This window comes from Zerene cesonia, chromosome 13 (assembly GCF_012273895.1).
Source record: "Zerene cesonia ecotype Mississippi chromosome 13, Zerene_cesonia_1.1, whole genome shotgun sequence".
NCBI classification, from domain to species: domain Eukaryota; kingdom Metazoa; phylum Arthropoda; class Insecta; order Lepidoptera; family Pieridae; genus Zerene; species Zerene cesonia.
The window spans coordinates 2,529,511-2,549,959 of NC_052114.1; the positions used below are offsets into that span (position 1 = coordinate 2,529,511).

Sequence of the window (20,449 nt, forward strand, 5' to 3'; positions counted from 1 at the left end):
TATATCTTGATTGGTTGTTGTTAAGACTTGGTGAATTTATATTTATTGCCGTTGTTGAGATTTCTTTATGCTGATGGTATTAACACGCGAATGCTCTATGAAATGTAAAAAATCTACTTAGACGAAAATTTTATTAAGTAATCGGATTCAATCTAGTAGGAATTTACGCATTTCGTGTAGTTTTTTTCACATTTATATAGAAATCTATCGCACCAATTGATACGATTTTTCTTCTTCTTTCCATTATAATCTTCAAACATTGAAATATACCTATATATATGCGGTATATGGAGATATATATTAGCGATATATAAAGCTAATATTTTTAAGTAATGTTTATTATATTTGATTATTCTATAACGTCCCAACTTGAGATATAACGTTGAAGCGCAATAAACAAAGAGAAGCAATGGTTTTTAATATAAATTGCGTGTCAATAAACGTTGCTCAGAAGATTCTCAGTCGCATCTCCATATTCACATTTTCGAATCAAATTAATGTTGTTGTTTAACTAATGACTGGTTTAACGTTGTACTACCTTCCACATTCATATGAATATACATTTATAACTATAAGGACTATTGCCTTAGAGTTCCATATTATCAGGACAAAAATCTAGTTCACATTTTTAGAAGGCGGTCCGCCCCGGCTTTGCCCGTGGTATATGGAGCCTATAGTATTCAGGAATCACGTACTTATTAACCGGTGAAATAATTTTCTAAGTCAACAAGTCATCAGCTTCTTATTATTATTATAGAAGTAATATAGATATTAATATAAGTTGAAGTGTTCTAAATCATTTAATGCTTTAGTGCTTAAGTAATTTGCATGTTGCTTCTTGCTTTTAAATAAAACGCCTTTGCACTCGTTCGAAAAATTAAATGGACGTAGTGAAGTGTGAAATTTCCTTTTCTTTGACTTTATGTGATGGTCATGGTAAGTAAAAAGTCGTTCTTGAAATTTAGAATATGACAAGCGCTCTCTGGTACACCTGGTTTTAAGCGTAATCTTTTAGAAATAACTTGTACTGCATTAAGATTTTATTTACAAAGAAGCTCGCCGACATCTAGAGTAAATTCTAAAATGAAACTAAATGATAACAATTTCCTATCAAACACAACAAGAATAATGCCATTCGATTCGAAACAGTTGTCGAGTATGTAACATATATAAAGTCAAATTGAGAACCCCCGTGCCTTTTGAGAATGTTGGTTACAACAGTATAGTGCATTTTACGCAATCCCAACTGATTTTTAATAAAAAAAAGTTTGACAAACGACTTTAATTTAAATGGAAAAACAATTATCGTTCATTCGGTAGAGCTTTCCGCTTGCTCTGAACACCGCATTGGTAATAAATATTATATCGGATTAAGCGAATCAAGTATGAGTGTATAAAAGTATTGGATGCCGATTTTTAATCGATATTTCTCTGGGAATATATGTACAAGGACGTTAACTGAAAACAATATGTGATAGTTAACTTCTAATATTATAAACGCGAAGGTTTGTAAGAATTTTTGGATATTCATCAAAACAATTGATTGAACTTAGTAATTTTCTGATAATTTGATACTTACATAGATTACAGTCTGGATAATTAGATGTGCCTGTTACGCGGAAACGACGCGAATGAAGCTCCGGGTGGAGCCTAATGCAACCATAAGCGATTGACCCATATTCAATGTAGATAACGAATAATTCCATTTATAAATTATATAATAGTAATTTTGAAATTCATATGTATATATCGAAGCTACGTACTATGAGATAACGGATTTCAAAATTAGTGCAACACGTATTTCATTTAAAAGTCAGGATTATTTTTTTGTGTATTATTTTCAACAAAATTATCATTATAGTACATATAGCTTTCATATAAGAGTCTAGTATCTATATTTTATTATTTTTAATCAATCATGAAGAAATTTAATTTTAATCAAATATATTTTCATCGGCCCACTTCTCAACCAAATTATTTCTCAGATTACTTCAAGTTTCTTAATTAAATTTTGCATTAAAGCCGGTTATCGAATGTCTAATTATACAGTGAATTTAATAAACCTTTCTTTAGCAACGGATCTCATTCATCACGAACTGTCATGGCGTCACATCACGCGTCAGGGCTGACGAGTATTTTATATTGATAATTATAAGCGCCACTAGCTTAATGAATGCCTAAGTAGGTCATGATTAGGTTCATTTATTGTGTACCTAATCGTGGGTATTGGTGATGAATTTTAATTGATTGGATCGTTTTGCATCAGGTTCAAACTGGAAGAGAGTGAACGTATACATTTTTATTTAAAAAATATCGGATTTTATCCAAAAAAATAAGTGCTAACGCTTCTTGCGACTCGTAAGGGTATGTTACGAATAAACTAAAGAGCAACTGCAAATAAAACCGGTCACCCATCCAATTTACAACCATACCCGCCGTCGCTTAACCTCGCTGTTTTTGTATTTGTTATTGTAACGGCTACATCATTTCTGAACACTTCGAACATCTAACCTGGACGAACAGACAGACAGATGGAATACAGAAAAATGAATGTCATATATAAAATACTCTTATAGGTATATCATAATGGTGGTTTTCCAAATACAATTTTTCTAAAGAACCAGGAAAATATGATTGGGTACAACTTTTGGTAAAGGGTTGATGAAAGCGGTTTATCCCTATCAAGGGTGACACTCACCTTTCAATCAGAGGGTGAGAATTGGAGATAATTTATTTTTCCTCTAAGCTGATTCCACCTCCATCATATAATAGCTATTTGTAATTCTATTGACGACGAAGTGCTGCATATCTCGAAGGTTGTGAAATTACTTGTATTAGCAGGGAACATTTTATTACAAGATAATTTGTGCCAACTGCTATTTATAGAATAGATGAAATATACAATATATATGAATGATTATATCCTTATCGATCAAATTTTTATATTTGTTTTTTTTTTCAGTTAAATTCACTTTGTTCGAGATTCTAAACCAAACATTGAAATAGACAAACTAAGAAATCAATACTCCTTCCAATTTTTGTTAAACGCTTTTCGACAAATGCGATTTCGTATGAGAGTTTCACGCTATTAGCCACGTAAACATATGGTATTCAAATTCAAATTGTTTATTAAATCAATTCAATATCAAGAAACATACTTATTCAGTTAAAGGGTTCACTTAAAATATTTTTAATCCATTATTTTTGCAGATATTTTTACATTCGTACTATCTTATCTTCATGATAGCTGAATTAGAAGAACTAACCCTTGTCTTTGATTTTACGCGAGTATTATACATTTAGATATTAAAAACTTCGACTGAGTCTCCCCGTGACCACGCTCGCTGTAAGGTGTTCGAAACGTCGGGTTAATAATATAATAAATAAATCGCGTTTAAAATCCGTTAAAAAGTTTTTAAGAACTAACCCTACCTAACAAAGATAAAAATTATCTCAAGGCACATTCTAAGAACACTGACAACAATGATCATCAAACTAAATTAAATATGAGCTATCACTTATCACACGTGTATCTCCGTGTCATAATTTACCTGATGCAGTGTTTAAAAACCATTATGACACAGGGTATTTCAAGAAAAGAGGCTTACTTGATGCTACATATTTCTCGAAATCGCATATAATAAGTGTTTGCTAAAAATCCATGTCTACAACTCTCCGGCGTACAGGACCTCCATCTCCCATCCTCCATATTCTGCTTACTCTTTCCTTAAAATGCAATAGCGAGCCTCTCAGGGTTTTGTAGACGCCTATGAGCGTCGTTGATCGCTCCCCGTCTTGTAATGCGCATACTCTAGCCCGCTTATGTTAAGACTAGACGCTCGTCTCGGCTCCGTCCGAATATCAAGATTCCTGCTTTATCCCAATGGAACATTTAATCGGGATAAAAAGTATCCTATCACCCAAATCAGTTGATACCTATGTTATTCCTCTCTATATACCTATTACTGTACATATTACTGTCTATATATATATTCATACCTGTCTATATACCATACAGTAATTTCATCAAGATCCGTTCAGTAGTTTCAGCGTAGATCGACGGACAAACATCCAAACAAACAAACATTTATTTATAATATATGTGCAAAATAGAAAGATATTTTCTAACAACTTACATCACGTCCATTAAGTAACCAAGTGAGATTGGCTGGTGGGTCAGCTGGAGGGGATATGCACTGCGCTCTGAGTGAATCACCTGACGCGTACCACCCTTTCTCCGCTTTTATTGTAGGTTTTTCTGGAGGTAGCTCTGAAAATAAAAATACAATGAGAAAAAATGCTCGTTGATAACACATAGTATTTTGTTCTTTTTCTGGTATGTTTTGAAATGTGGACATTTAAACTGATTTTATGAGGAAGTGAATTATAAATGGTTATTTTCAGATAGGTTAATGTTCAAATGATACATTTGCTTTAATTATATGTTATTTCAATTACAAATACAGTCACGAAAATCTACTAAAATAACCAAAATACATTTCAGGAATGAAGTTGAATTACGGACAGAAATAATGTAACAAGAGCTAGCAGAGGAAAACATCAACCTCTATCACCACAGTCTAGTGACTGAAAAGTAAAATTTCAAATAAATTACGTTTTTAATATGTACCGATACAGTGTTAAATATCACAATAATTTGATTACTGTTAGTTATAAATCATTTCACAAGAAATACAAGAACTAAAATATTGCTTCGTTACGTAAGAACAAACCTCAGTGAGTTGGAAATTTGATAGATTAATTAATATTGTCATAATTTCTCCAACGACGGGAGTCTGGTTAGATTACAATAATGTTCAGTCTATTGGAAACGACGACAGTTTTTACTAAATAATTTTAAACGACATCAAAATACTGATCGTAGTAAATAACTATTTGTTATAAGCTTGCTGCTCCGCGCCGTATTTACTTGGATTAAAACGATATCAACACATATTTATAAGCAGTATTGCAAATAGCATTAAAAATTCTGAAATAAGATCGAGCATTGTACATGGCATTTCAACAGAGCACTTTCATCAAAACTTCATCATACAGCAGGGTTTTAAAGTTTAAAATTGCGTGGCATTTTTTGATCGATGGTGGAAAATGGCGCGCGAAATCTTAGACAAGATGGATTTTATGTAAAATTGCATTATTAAAGCACTCCTGTTCACTCGCTCTATCTGAATTCTGTAGTACTATTTTCCGACATTTTAAGTAGTAGTTCAAACACATATTATGCATAGGTCTTCTGTATTATTTCATAACATTATTAATTTAGTAGATAAATACGTAGTTATATTGAAACTGAAAATGTGTTTGTCTTTTTTTTACGTCACAATCGGGTGATTCTATGATATGATTTTTGTGTCTTGAGATAGTTCAAGGAGGCTAGAGACATACTATTTTTTTTACCGCGGTGAAGCATTTCATTGCCATGTGAATTTCGTTTCATTTCTGAATTGCAAAATATTAAACATATAGACAGGTCGAATTAGAAACCTACTTTTTAATCGGTTACTAACAAACAATGTACGCAATTGATTCTTTATTTGCAGTTCGCTTGAAATGACCGCGTTGTGTTAAAAGTGACTAGTTAATGTACATAGTGGTCAATTTATGAGCAATGTAGAAAGCATTTAGTCAATCAGCTATTAGGGTAATGAAATGTTCGATCAAAATTCCGATTTAGTTATATTGCGGTTAGCCGAACGAGATTTTGGAACACGTCACTTTATTTGTGTAAATGTGATTAATAATAAAATAATATTAATTAGCAAGTCAAATAAGCAACGCTTAAATTTATTTTTGTATCGCTTTTGATTATGAATAATTGTAATGATATCCAATATCGAATTATTACTGTTTTGTATATTTCTTTTTTATGTCATAGTCGGCAATGGAGCTGGTGGGTCACCTGATGGTAAGCGCTACCACCGCCCATGAACATTTGGAGAGGCGTAAGGTCAATTGCAGACCTTTCGCCCCTACAAATGAATTGCCCACTTTAATTGGGAAGGGATGAGGAAAGGATTGATGAAAGGAATAAAGAAAAGGACTGGGAAGGGTAAGGAAAAGGATATAGGCCTCCGGTATATTATATTTTTTTTAATAGCATAATTAATACATTTAAAAAGTCTGTGCTTAGGTATACCTAAGAGTATACTCTCATATGCTATTTATATAAAGGTATTATGTTGACATAATAAACATAAACTTAAATTGACAATTGTATATAGATTAACAAAACCGAAACTTATCGTGCGTGTTTGCAAATTCAAATAAACAATTGCTACGAAAGCCGTGTTATATGGATCGAATTCGGCGCGAGCTTTGGCAGGGTTAAGGTTGGTTCGTGCCAGGTTTGATTTGCAAATCTTTGTTTTACACCAATATATTGCGAGGATCCTTTTCAGAATGCCGAATTTCTAGCAATAACCGTGCAACTGCGTTGGTTTTTCCGATTTACGGAATATACTGTTGTGCTCTCGTAACGGTCACGATTTATTTTCATCGCGTGACCAAATTGCTGTTTTGGGGAATCACACATGACTGCTTAGCGAGAATTAATAATTTATTATATTTATTAGCGTCGATAGCCCAATAAAAGTGTCTGGGAAACAAGTATAACAACGCAATTGCTATTTTTGTTCTCAACACAACGATATAAACTCAACAATCACATCGCGCTCAAAACGATTAATTATGATCGAGACCACGCTCGAGGGCTTATTCAAATCCAACTTTTACTAAATCAAACAGCAGAACGGCTGGTAAATGGGTGGAAATCTTTCGAGAAAAAAATATAAACCATACTTGAAGCAACGAACTGGCAAAGTCAATACTTGACAAATCGTAGCTTAACGAGCGAGTCATGGCTCGTCTCATCGCAAATATTATTTCGGATGTGAACATAAATTGAAATTGGGACAGGAGAATAAAAATGATGTGGAGGGGAATTTATTTAAAGATACAGTACCACTATTTAAACTATCTTATTTATTATAAGCCTAAAGTTGAAGAGCGATTATTTATGTTTATTGTATGTACGATGTGTAACTTTGTATTTATAATTTATATCGACTGTCTGTTTACTTCTATCTATCTTAAATTACTTAAAGTAGCAAACTATCTCAAACATATTACAAATGTGTAAAATGCAATCGTTTAATCGTCTACTTTCAATGTATTTTATATGGTGAGAATAGTATTTATAAATAATAACAATGTAACGGGGAGATAAAAAATTAATTCACAAATAAAAATCGACGCGATGGTATATAATCCTGTAGACCACGCGAGCGATGCCGCGGTCAGAAAGCTAGCTATATACTCGTATGTTGTACACACAATAGCTATATAATAATTGCCATTGCAATATTGCAATCAAATGTTAATTCAATAGTTAATTATAATTACATCTGAACGAACCGTTCCCAAGCGGGATATTAGATAAGTCAGCACAAATAAGATGTTCTGCTTAAAGACGGATAAAATCTGCTTTCTCTATAATTACTAGCGATATATATATTGTTATTCTCACTGTTTCTGGAAATTTCTATCAAGAGTTCCAAGAATGAATACAATTTATATCGTTGTATAAAATATTATAGATGAATGACTGCGAAAGGATATCAGTCTGAACCTAAAAAAAACTCATCACGAGTTTGAACAAAAAAAAAGAAAAACTGTTGAAAAATTTTTTTCTTCATCTTCCACTTCGATGGCTATTTATACCAATTAGCTGCTATACTTATTCGATATATAATATAAAATACTTTGATTTCTTAATTCAGAAGACTAAATTCCGGATTCTATGGTAGAATGACGAGTGTCAGCTGATGACGTGTCATCATTTTTTGTCAATAATTGTGCTTGGCCACGATCTCGCCTGATGGTAGGCTTAAAGTGCTGCCTAAGATCGAGCACGCTTCCCTAGCACCTGTACCCGGTACCTTTTCACTCTACTCTTAAAGACCTCCATATTGTACTCGTCGGGAAACACAGATTTAGAAAGCATTTTCCAGTTCCTTGCAATACGAATGAAGGACGTTAATTCGTATCGCTTTGTCCGGATACATGTCATGTCCACTATAAAACGGATCCACTGTTATATAGTGGAGAATCTGTCCGCCTGGACGACCAATGGAGAAAAGGGTAACAGATGCAAATTGCGCAAAAGCCACATAAACATAATAATATTAAAACAAATTAAGATATTTTTATTGCAAAACCAATCCATGCTTACTGAGATGAAAATTATAACTTACTAGCTGCGCCCCGCGATTTCACCCGCGTAAGTCCGTATCTCGTAGGAATATCGGGATAAAAGCCTATAATAATTGCCTATATGTTATTCCAGTTGTTCAGCTGCCTATGAACAGAATTTCATTGGAATTCGGTTCAGTAGTTTTTGCGTGAAAGAGCAATAAAACACACACATCCTTACAAACTTTCGCATTTATAATATTAGTAGGATAGTAGGAAGTTTATGTGTACGAGACAGGTTGTCGATGGTCGAGTCTCGGGTGGAATGCTAGCTGAATCTTCACATTTAGACATAATGAGTTCCCGAAAGAATCGATTAACTTAAAAAATAGGATAAAAGCTGCGACATGCTGGGACGTTTCGTCTATGATGCTAACTCCACTATCCAATTCGCTTTGTATTCAGCTCAGAGTAGTTGTTTCACGCACGTGTCTGGAGATCTGATGAGTGCAAAACCCTAATAGTTGAATGTGTACTTGAATTTTAATTTTGACGCTTATCTTATTATTTGGGTTATGCAAGTAGTATTAAGATTTCTTAATACTATAAAATATTAAGGTTATACAGGAATTTTGATATTTCTAAATCCATTATCATAACTAGAATACTATTTTATATGTATAATGCAATATTAAGTAGGATTCCTTACAATCACTCAAGAAGGTGTAAGTCTTAGAAACATTAAGTAGGATTTTTAAACGATATCGCCTTAACAGCGTCGCAATAAAGTTTAAACTTCTTCACTTCTTATTACTATATTCTCGAAATGTAAACCAAGACACGCATCAAATCCTCCAATTTAAGGCTGTAAAGGCTGTTTAACAAACCACAGAGCAGGTTAAGGTCAGAACCCGTAATGTTTCCGGGCGTGTGTATCTTGTAACATGTTCCACACTCCTTGTTCTCTGGGGAGGATTAATCTGTGCCTCCCACATGCGGGCATTCGGAGGTTAATTCTCCTTCCTTTTTGCAAGGCACGTTTATTTGTTTGGTTTGAACTTTCGTACGTAAGCGGATACACGTGTTGGAGATCTTAAAATGCTGTCAATTTTGCAACGCATCGAGAATTTCGATAAATTCAACAGTGCTTTATATGAAAAAAATTAGGTACATAAACATTGTAAAAAATGTAAATATCCCTTGATGTGCATATTAGAATCTTAAAGATTATCTTGTCACCTCTATAATATAGAAATATTTTTTATAATTTAATGTTATTATTACATTTTTAATTTAGTTGATAAATTTATGTTATGCCAATTCAAAAGTGTTTCTAGGTAAAAAGTAATTGAATATAATTTGTCTGAATTATATATATAGAAATATTCATACTCTAAATCACACCCTAACCAACTAATCAATTCCAAGCTACAACTTGCATTATTAAACCGGGGTCGAACTAAAGTCTGAGCAATACGTCACAGACCCCCACCCCCTCCGCTATACATTAGTTGCGAATCGTAATATTATAACTGGTTGCGAAAGCGACTTTGTAATTCAAATACGTACCTGCAAAGGTATTCCACGGCGCAGAAATTTAAATTCCGAATATTAGATTGTGGAAAATATAGCGTCTTAATATTCCGACCCGATAAAAACGCGGAATTTTAACGCCAGCAAGTTTCATTTCGACTCGTTGTGATTTCATAAGTTTTGCCAGGTTTAATAAAAGGAAAGCGTGTGCATGATTTTTCGTTACTCGCGTGGATTATCACTTCATTGGAATAATATTATTTTGCCGCGGCATTTCATTATTTCGTTTCACTTATTGCGTTAAAATTCACGTGTGTGGGGATTGTTTTATGCGTTTGAGAGATAGCATTATTATTTAAATTAGGTTAATTTGTAATCCGATAATTAATAAGTTATAACCGTTTAATGTTTTGCAATGTATGTGAATAATAGATATGGGAAATCAAGTTTAATATTAATTTAATTTTGATGAGTATAAATTGGTAGTTAGTATAGAAATATATGATATGACACGAATCATATGGTTTTGATTATGGCAATGAAAATGCAAATTTTTCTTTCATTTATAAGTGAACCAAATTTTAAAGTATCAGTAGATGGATGTTTTTACTCTTTCACGTGAAAGCAGCTTATTTTATCCATATGAAATTTGGTACAGAGATAGATTACACTTACTGGTTCAGCACATAGGCTACTTTTTGCTCGGATACCACGCGAGTGATACCGCGCTAGAATTTATTATATTTGTGTAATATCCTTCAAACCACTAATCACTAACATTCATTGAAAAATTAAATACTTTTTAACAGATTTAAACACCCGTCTCTCTCACTCAGTCTCCTCGTGACCACGCTCGCTGTAAAGTGTTCGAAACGTCGGGTTAATAATATAATGAGTAAATCGCGTAAAAACCGTTAAAAGGTCTTTAATTTCTAAATTAATAATACTCGCGTAAAATAAAACGCAAGGAAATACTATTAACAATAATATTCGAATGATAAGATAAAGCGATTTATTACATCGCCATCAACATCGAGGTAAGACCACTCGTATTTCATAAAGGATGAAATCAATAAGTTTTCATTGAAAAATATAAAAGTTATTACTTCGGGTTTGTAATATCGGCCCGACTCCAACATTTTACAGCGGCCTTCGCTGAATGTAAAGTAGGTGAAATATCAAACTTAGAGGTAACAAGAAAAACACATTTGCGGTGGAAACTTTCGCATTCCCAGTAATGTAGGATAGAGTCCTATCGAACAGTTTATGGGTCGAGTTAGATGCTGTTATTGGATTTCGGCTCATACTAATTGAATTTAGCCCTGATGCTGCGAGTTACACGCTGTAAATAAATAAAATGTTGATGTACGTGCCGAGTTTGTTAACAGATGTTTCCCGTAAGTGGCTGGGTAGAAGGTGTGGTTGTGTTTAGAACATTATGTCTAATTGTACCAGGTTAACCCTTACAATAATGTCGACATCTGTTTGAAAAATAATTAGCGTGAATATAGAATTGCAGAGGACGAAATCCCGGGTATTAGATATCATATATAAATGTTACATTGTACACCAGATATATCGTCATCATAAGCACATATATGTTCCCACTGCTGGGACACAGGCCTCATATTGTTCGGGTCAATACACCTCGCTGAAAAACAATTTATTTTTTGTCCGCCCGTCTAGTCTTGAACCATTGACTTTTTAGTTGAAATTTAAGGTCCTCACCGCTGAGCTACCACTGCTCAAATACTGTACATTTTACAAAACGTAAAGTGATTCAATGTATCAAGTAATAAATAATAAGTATGATATATAAATGTACACATACCATGTACATTTATATATCAATTACTTCATAATTCAACTCAAAGTGCCCTTTGTACTACAACTTGAATACATCATATAAGAAATTTAATTGCAACCAAAAAACTAATTTATTGCCTTCCACTAAAGTATATTTTGGTAAAACATTTCATAAAAATCAGCTAAATTGTTCAAACTATGATCGTCTCTAGTATGCACCTCGGTGCATATTCGATTCTCGGTGATTTATCGAGAGACAGCTTCGTTTAAACGGTCACGATAATCGATTTCGGTTATCTTTTTCTACTTATCTGGAATTTAAAATCGATTAAACTTCGCGTTCTTAGTTCAGTTATACCATGATTATATTCCTAAGTTATATACGTACACACATTTTGTACTGTCACTTGGAAACTAATTTTGAAATGTAATTGGAGAAGCGATTGGGGTAAATACTTACGTTTTATGTTAACCCATATGTACACATTATACGTAACTAGGTAAATGTTAACTCACATATGTAATTTTTATTTTAAAATAAAGAGACACAATTTTATTCGTTAATGTAAAACACTACTATTATAAACGCAAGACATATCTAGTTGAGTTTTAGAGAAATATTGATAAATTCAAGCTTCGTGCATTCAAAATAGTTTATATTCTTTTTAGAATGCTTCCAAAAATCATCGTCCAGAAATAGCTCATCTAATATTTACCAGTAGCGTTCTCTGATACAAAGTTTTCAGTCAAAATCAAATAAAAATAACAGTCGTCAGCGGGCAAGGTGATCCGTCTGTCTGTCAGTGCGACAATTCTTTGCCGATCGAGGAGCGATAAGCGAAATCTCTGATGCCAGCGGATTTCGCGTGATTGATGCTGATTGCTGTGATAAGTGTGGTGTTTTAGAGCGATTCCGAATGCTTGTATAATGTATTAAGGTGGCCACAGACGTGTCTGCATGCTTGACAGATCTGCATTCACTTTTGTGTATGGTAGAATTAAACCATCTCTCTGTATTATTTATAATATGCTGGAATAATTATCTAATTACTTATTATTTAATTATTCCAGCATATTATAAATAGAATAGAATAGATTTATCGTTGTAGATGCTAAGATACATATTGATATTAAGTAATACTAATTAATACTTATCGACTATTCATATCATATATTCAAGTGATGAATATTACATACTGCTTTAATCTAATACAATTAGTTATATTCTTAATCTCTTTTTAGTTTTATTTTTTCATTTTCTCTGACCACATCGCAGGTAGTGAGATTGAATTGAGTATTTATTGTATGTTACGATTCAATTGGCTCTTCAATTACAAACTCACCATGTATATACTACTACTACTATAGGTATTTATTATCGAACTACTATATATATACTATCGAATATGTAGAAATCTTCGTAGAGATACGTCATTAATCATACAATCATCTTTCCATAACTCCCTTATAGAATAGAATAAAAATAATACTTATAAAAACGTAAAGAGTTTCGTATGAAATCAACCTTAATATAATATTATTTAGGGATAAGACCTTTGCTACAGTCTTTTATCGCACGTACCCTTGAAATGGGGCCCTAATAGTGACTGATTTTTATGTCCCAACTCTCAGCTAAAGAAATAAAATATTGAACCTCGAAAACTCTTCAACTATTAATAATATCCATAGCTCATAAGTTTTGTAAGAGAACAGTAGCATATTGATTAAATTATGTATTTCCATATTAACTTGTTGGAATTACAAAGCAAAAGTTATTTGTAATATTTTTTTAGAGTTCAAGATGTTTTAATCAAAGTATCATATTACAAAAATATATATTATTATTATTTTATTTTATTTACACAAACCCACTAGGCACGACATTACTTTCGACGTTTACCTTTACATCAAACAGTTTTGAAGCAGAAAAGAGAAACATTTCAAAGCACACAATGCGGACTTATAAACTGTATCTTAAAATGAAAACCATAGAGGCGGGTCAGGAATTACAAGTAACCTGACCTCAGGCGTTGCGCCGAAATACAATTCAGTTATCGGATATATGCTCAGCTTAGCTTCAGCTGAATGGATTGGGAAGATTTGACTTCAGCGAACATTTAACCCTCGGCATATCTAGACAAATGTACATAATATTATCGACTCTGTATAGAAACCTAATCTTCATTCTCCGGTGGTATTTTTCGCATCGTTGCTTTCATCTTTGACTGTAAAGGATTGTGCTAACTCTGTGTGCTTCGTGTATACATTTAGTATTAAGAGTACCGATTCAACCTTGTTTATAATTTAAGACTTTTACATTTACAGGATGAATTGCGGACATTTTCCCATCATACATTTATTGCTTACTTCCGAGAACTTACCATTAGGTGGAAGGTGTATTACTTTACGTTATCTGCATCTGTTCGAACAAATAATGTATATCGTTTAGCTTGTATAAGAAGGGAATAATCATTGATAACCTACATATTGCCTTCCAATGCATATTTAGTTTTGAAGACAAATAGAACCCATACATATAAATTAATTTCTCCATTCAAGTCACAAACTTTGCTAACCATTTATCAAATTGTCTGTAAAATAATTCAAAACAATACATAAATCACGAAACTCCCAACAAAATTACTGGAAATTAGTAAAAACATTAATTCAACGCGCATAGTTTATGAACCTGCACTCGTCTGATATAGGTACGTTTTTGAATTCTCGCTGTCTACTTTCGAAATTTGCAATTTAAATCCCTTATATCTTACTTAAAAGTGAATTTCTTTGCCAACCGCACACATATCAGTGTCCCCAAATTTGCATTACTAATTGGTTGACTTGGGATTCTCGGGTTTTGCCATGTCAGATTTACCAAAAATTATTTCAGTGAAATTCGTTTTAGGAATTTTTCAAAGGATCTACGAGCCAGGTACAGGGGTTGTATTGTGCGCTTCCACAAATATATGTGCATTTACTCGGGGTTTTTGTAATTGCATGATTCACTTACTTGGTGTTTTATGCTCATAATAAAAAGCGAATTTATATAAACTTATACAAAATATAACGATACTTCATTACTTTTATTTTATCAGAGTGAGCGTCAGACATCAAAATATTTTATATTCAATATTTTAGACGCTGGTAAGATAGAGATTGATAAGAAGTTTGATAATTGGATATAAATTAACGATAACTTCTTTGAATTGACACGATGAATAAATATTTATGTACATGTTCAAACTATAAAGAGATCATTTTCTAATGTTAATCATTCTATAATTAGAATCAACGCATTTTTATGCCAATCAGAGGGTTAAATTTCACTGTAATTTTTAATTAGATTTCACGGATCGCAAAGATTTTGAGATATCTTAATTAAATTAAAACGTTTGAGCAATAACCGCCTATGCGATAAATTTCAGTGGCAACATAGTTGAATAGTTCCATAACAAATTTCTCCTCGGCTTTCCTGACTTTGCATTAAATTTTCCTTACGCGCAATATTATCCTCATAAACATAACATTCGCTTAAGACATCCAGACATAAGAAACCAGTACACAATTTGAGTGGAACAATAAATCAGTAAATGGAGTAAGAGAATACTTATTCCGCACGCATTAGCCAACGAAATTTTCGGTCTCATAAAAAGCGTCCGCCATAGCGTCAGGGGGTGAAATTATTATAAATCTTCATAGCATTACCATAGAGCAAGTTAGGGAACTTTGCTCTTTCGTGAATTCGCTCGTAAGTGGGCTGTAATTCATCGAAGCACATACGAAGAGTGAAAAATATTACTGCGTGTTTTCGATGAGTACGAGTGAACTTCTCTCGAGTTAGAAGTTATTTGACAGTTTAAAAGAAGCGCCTGTTACTGCTATACTTTGTTATTTCACAAACAATTTATTTAATATCATACCCACGTTCTATATAGCCTTTCATAATAAAAAGTACACTAATGTCATTGTAAAATATGGACGATGTAAGTTTTAATTTTTATTGAAAACTAGCTGCGCCCCGCGATTTCACCCGCGTAAGTCCGTATCCCGTAGGAATAACGGGATAAAAAGTTATAGCCTATATGTTATTCCAGTTGTCCAGCTGTCCACCAAATTATATAATACCAGCAGTTTTTGCGTGAAAGAGCAACAAACACACACACATCCTTACAAACTTTTTCATTTATAATATTAGTAGGATAGTAGGACTCAATGATTGTAAAGACCATTTGATTAAATTTTTTATTTGTTTATGACATAAGGTGGCAACTGAGTTGATGGATTGCCTATTGGTAAACTATCACCACCGTCCATAAGCATTCGTAGTGATTATGCCTCTAGCAATGTTAATGTCTGCCATCGATTATTATGAAATAACGATATTTAAAGAGACGCTCGCCACGGCTCCGCCCGGACTTTAAGATTCCTGTTTTAAAGTCAGATTGTACCATATCTCTATAACAAATTTCATCAAAATCCGTTTATTAGTTTCAGCATGATTGACGGATCATCCAAACAAACAAACTTTCACATTTATAATATAAGTGTGAAGTGTGATTACAAATGAGTTAATTTTATTTAAAATATTTCGGCGTTGAAATCTTTTTAATGTTGACATATTACAGACTTATAAATATTAGAGAAGTCACTTCTGTGGTTGAAAATTGGCTCGGGTTCAGGCCGAGCACATGCGTGCTGTAATTAACTACGGAATACATGTATTATCCACGTTACAGCATTATTGCCATGTCTTTTATTACAATCGAGGTTATTATTACATAAAATGACTAAAGAATTTATCGTTTTAAGGCGTTGTGCAATTGGCAGTGACGTGTGTGTGTCTGTGTCTGCCGGGGACATCCTGAGCGGACTAATTTTTTCTTGTTTTGATGGAAAGGTGAATGAACTACACTACTGTACTGCTTCTAAGAATGTCCATGAGCGGTAGTGATCGCCTAAATACAGTAAAAAAATCGCAAAAAACATATCGTAAAAAAATATAGAACTGCATCAAACTGCAAGCAAATAGTAGGGGCAAATGATAGATGCGTCCCAACTATACGAGGTTACAAGTGAGAAATAACGCCAATATATGCGACGGAAAGGTAACGACAGAGATCGCGAAATCTCTCTATATTGCCAAAAATATTCCTCCCTTCCCACGTTCCCTGTATAAACCATTATTCATTGAGAACGAATAAAAGATTATTTTATTGGGATCTTATCAAATCTTTCGTAAAAGTTGCGTTGCTTAAAAAGAAGCTTATGAAATAAACATTAAACAAAAGGAGGTTTAATTTACGAGTTTAATCTATATATATACTAATAACATACAGCTGAAGAGTTTACTTGTTTGTTTTAACGCTCTAACATCAGGAACTATGGGATCGATTTCAATTTTTTTTTCAATATACGTGATTACAAATGCTATTATAGGCTATGTAGAATGTACACTGTAAAATAAACTTTATAATAGCGTCAACCTTACCTCATTTTAAAATGATCAAGTTATTATTTGAAATATATATATATATAACATATACAACGAAAACATTTTATTTACGTGTTAAACCAACATCGAAAATAGTCAACCGATCAAAGCTTACATTCCAATCATATCTTTTTTTAGTTTCGTTTTATGCAAAAGCTATAAAAATCGATGTTATACGATTGGGAACTGCACTTGTTAAATATTAAATCTGTTGTTCACTTAATATTCATGTTTTGGATACTGATAAAATTGTTTAAACAAATTTCAAGAATAATATGTATCAGATGATATAACTAAATTTTTTAATTAGCTTAGAGTACTAATGTCGAAAACTCATTTGTTCGATATTAATTTTATTTTAGAACGTTAGTTCGAACGAAACAAAGTGAATTTATCCACGTTGGCGGAGAATATAACTGCGTTATTTAGTTTCGATTGAATAGTGACCATAAATTGCTTAAATTAATAAAATAGTTTGCTACGGATGCGATAGTTTAATTGTTTTTTTTTTAGTTCTATGTAGGTGCTTTCACTACCAAAAAATACATAGATTCCATTTCGTTACATTGCCTATGAAAATTTGGCGAAAACACGCACGTATTTTTATTTCGTTTCACCGACTCTTTTTCGGCCTCTGCCTGCACATCATAAAAAAGTTACGCATAAAAGAATTATAATATCACTGTGAGAATGACGGACGATTTTTTGCCGCAAAATTTTATATTCCCTCGAAAATCCCGACACTGGTCCTTTCGCAAGCTAACCCATTTGAATTGCCAATGATTTAACTTTTTTAAACGTGTACGGGTAAAAATCTCGGCTTTGCGCTTTAAGATCGAGTCACGAATTTCGGCAATGCGTTTTTAAATCGTCTGTGCTTGAAACAAACGGTGTTTGTATGCGTGTTTTATATACTTATGATTAAGGATAAAGACGTATCTGAGTATACGAAAACATGGTATATTATCTGTATAATTACAAAACAAATGTACAAAAAAAACGATATTTGGGCGCTTTCAAAACGCAATGTACGAGATATATTTTTATTTCAGACGTCGAGAACTCTGAGAGCGTTATCGCGTGCAAAGTTGTTGACGTGGAGATGTTTTAGCGTTTAAAAGAATCATGTATTTGTCTTTAGAATTTAGCATTCACACATAAATAAAGGAACAACTGACATATGATTATTCTAAATAAAGACCTAATCGTCAACTAGACCAAATTTAAATATGATCAATAATCTGTTCACCTAGCAAAAAAATTATGAGATAAAAAACACGAAAAGATACAAACGAATTGTTAACCTCCTTCTTTTTTGAAATCGGTTGAATACGCCCTCGTTGAAAAACAATAACGTCAATGAAGAAAGAAACTAACACATTGAACTAATAACACACTCAAGTGTTCGTTCCGCTGAAATATGAAGATTAGCTTCTGAGAATTTCGCAGTATTTCTTCAAGGAAACAATGGCGGCAACCGCTGGAGTTTAATGAGACGCTTCAATCTATGTCATTTGGCTCCTGTATGAGTTAGTTCGAATATTTATAGAGGGAAATAGAATCCAACCTGCAAATTATTTTAATGATGGATTTAGCATTTTAAGTTTAAATTGATAGACTGCAATTCAACTGCGATTCCAAATCTCTTTTTACATTTATAATACTGTTAAGATTTATCTTCATGACAAATTTTCTTCGAATGTTTCAAATTTCAATTTTCTTTAATAAATATTTTTTAGTTTAATTAGTTATACTGATTGTGTTTTATCAACTTAGTAACGTGTTATGTTATAATTCCCATTCAAAGAATATTGTATGTTAGCTAGTAACTACGCAATAACATTATATCAAAAAATATAGTACTAAATTTGAATATTTTGTTTCATTAGTTTGTTGTACAGAGTTTATTAAAAGAAAAAATTATTTTGTAAAATAATTTTATTTGATGATGTGATGTGACTTATAGTGTATTTGTGACCTATGTATGTTTATCATACAAATAAGATACCTATATGAGTTTCAGAAGCATAACCCTACCACGGAAGTCCTATGGATTTTCGTCAGCACGAGATTATTTGCTAGCTTTTGCTTTATTGTCTGCTTTTAGCTTTATTTGCTTTTATGACATACAGTTAAATAATCATTATTGTAAAAGGAAAGTTGGAAAGAATTTTGTGTAAGAAGTTGGACTAAAATAAGCGTATAAAACGTAAAATTCGAACAAGTCTCGCTACAAATTTGATCATATTTGCAGCGACGTAGCACCACGTCTTTCTGACAACATACGCCGTGAAAATTTAAGAAGCAGAGATGATAAAATTCGATGTCATCGATATTAATGTCTATGAAATCTTAAATAGGTAGCTAAGGAAATATAGTTAAAAATAACATTTTCTTTCAGTTGTTCGTTAACTCTTTAATTTCTAATAATCAATAAGTTACCGTCGTAACCCGATTTTTGTTAGAACGAGTTAGAACTAGTTGTTGAATTATAATGTGGTGGCTCAGTGACGAGAACCTCGGACTTGAAATCGATAAATCGGGGTTCGAGACCGGGCGAACGTACAGGAAATAAATTGATTTTTCAATTCATCTGCACATGTGGATTACATCACCACTGCTTAAAACGGTGAAGGAAAACATCGTGAGGAAACCGGCATGTCCAAGAATCAAAAGTTCGACGAGATGTGACATCTGCCAACCCGCACTTGGCCAGCGTGGTGGATTATGGCCTAAACCCTCATAGGAGGCCTGTGTCCCAGCATTGGGAACACATGGGCTGATGATGATGATTTCGTGTCCCAGATGTAAGTTCAAATTCCAAATACATTTCAGTACATTATACACACTGCTGAATATTAACACTGAAGGCCACTTGGTGATTACAAAACAATTATACTTATAACACGCTTCAATAACGTCAATCCTTCAAAGCATTTCGAGGTAAGTTCTTTGCCATTTGAGTGCTCAGTGGCACTCTCCAACCGTTGTTTGAATATCAATTTAGTTACATTTCCAAAGCTTCACCAATTGAAAACACTTGAAATTTACGGCAATGGCGAAAATTTTATAATAACAAGAGTATTCAATATGTTTTCAGGGTTTCGTACCCGAAAGTTAAACGGGACCTTTTACTAAGACTTCACAGTGCGCCTGTTTGTTTTTCCATCCTTATAACACTAAACTGTATCTCAAGAACCATGGTAGTTAAAAGTTTTAGAGATAATGTATATCGGATGTTGCTATAATAACAAATAATAAAAGATTGAGAAACGGTCACGGGCACGGTCATAAATTTGATGAGCGACCAACTTTTTTCTTGTAGTTGAAAATTTTAATATCTTATCTGTACGGCAGCTTAATAAGTGTCGATCGAATAGTACTTTTCTTTGCTTTTTTGTCAAAAAA

The 20,449-nt window shown here is 33.0% G+C and overlaps 1 protein-coding gene across 1 annotated transcript in view; it reads right to left on the bottom strand.

The window, feature by feature from the left end:
• LOC119831500 overlaps positions 1-20,449 on the bottom strand; it is a 211,537-nt gene that overhangs the window by 51,934 nt on the left and 139,154 nt on the right. Inside the window, exon 5 of the mRNA XM_038354894.1 lies at positions 4,137-4,270. Within this exon, the coding sequence (XP_038210822.1) occupies positions 4,137-4,270 (134 nt within the window). The remainder of the gene's footprint in view (positions 1-4,136; positions 4,271-20,449) is intronic.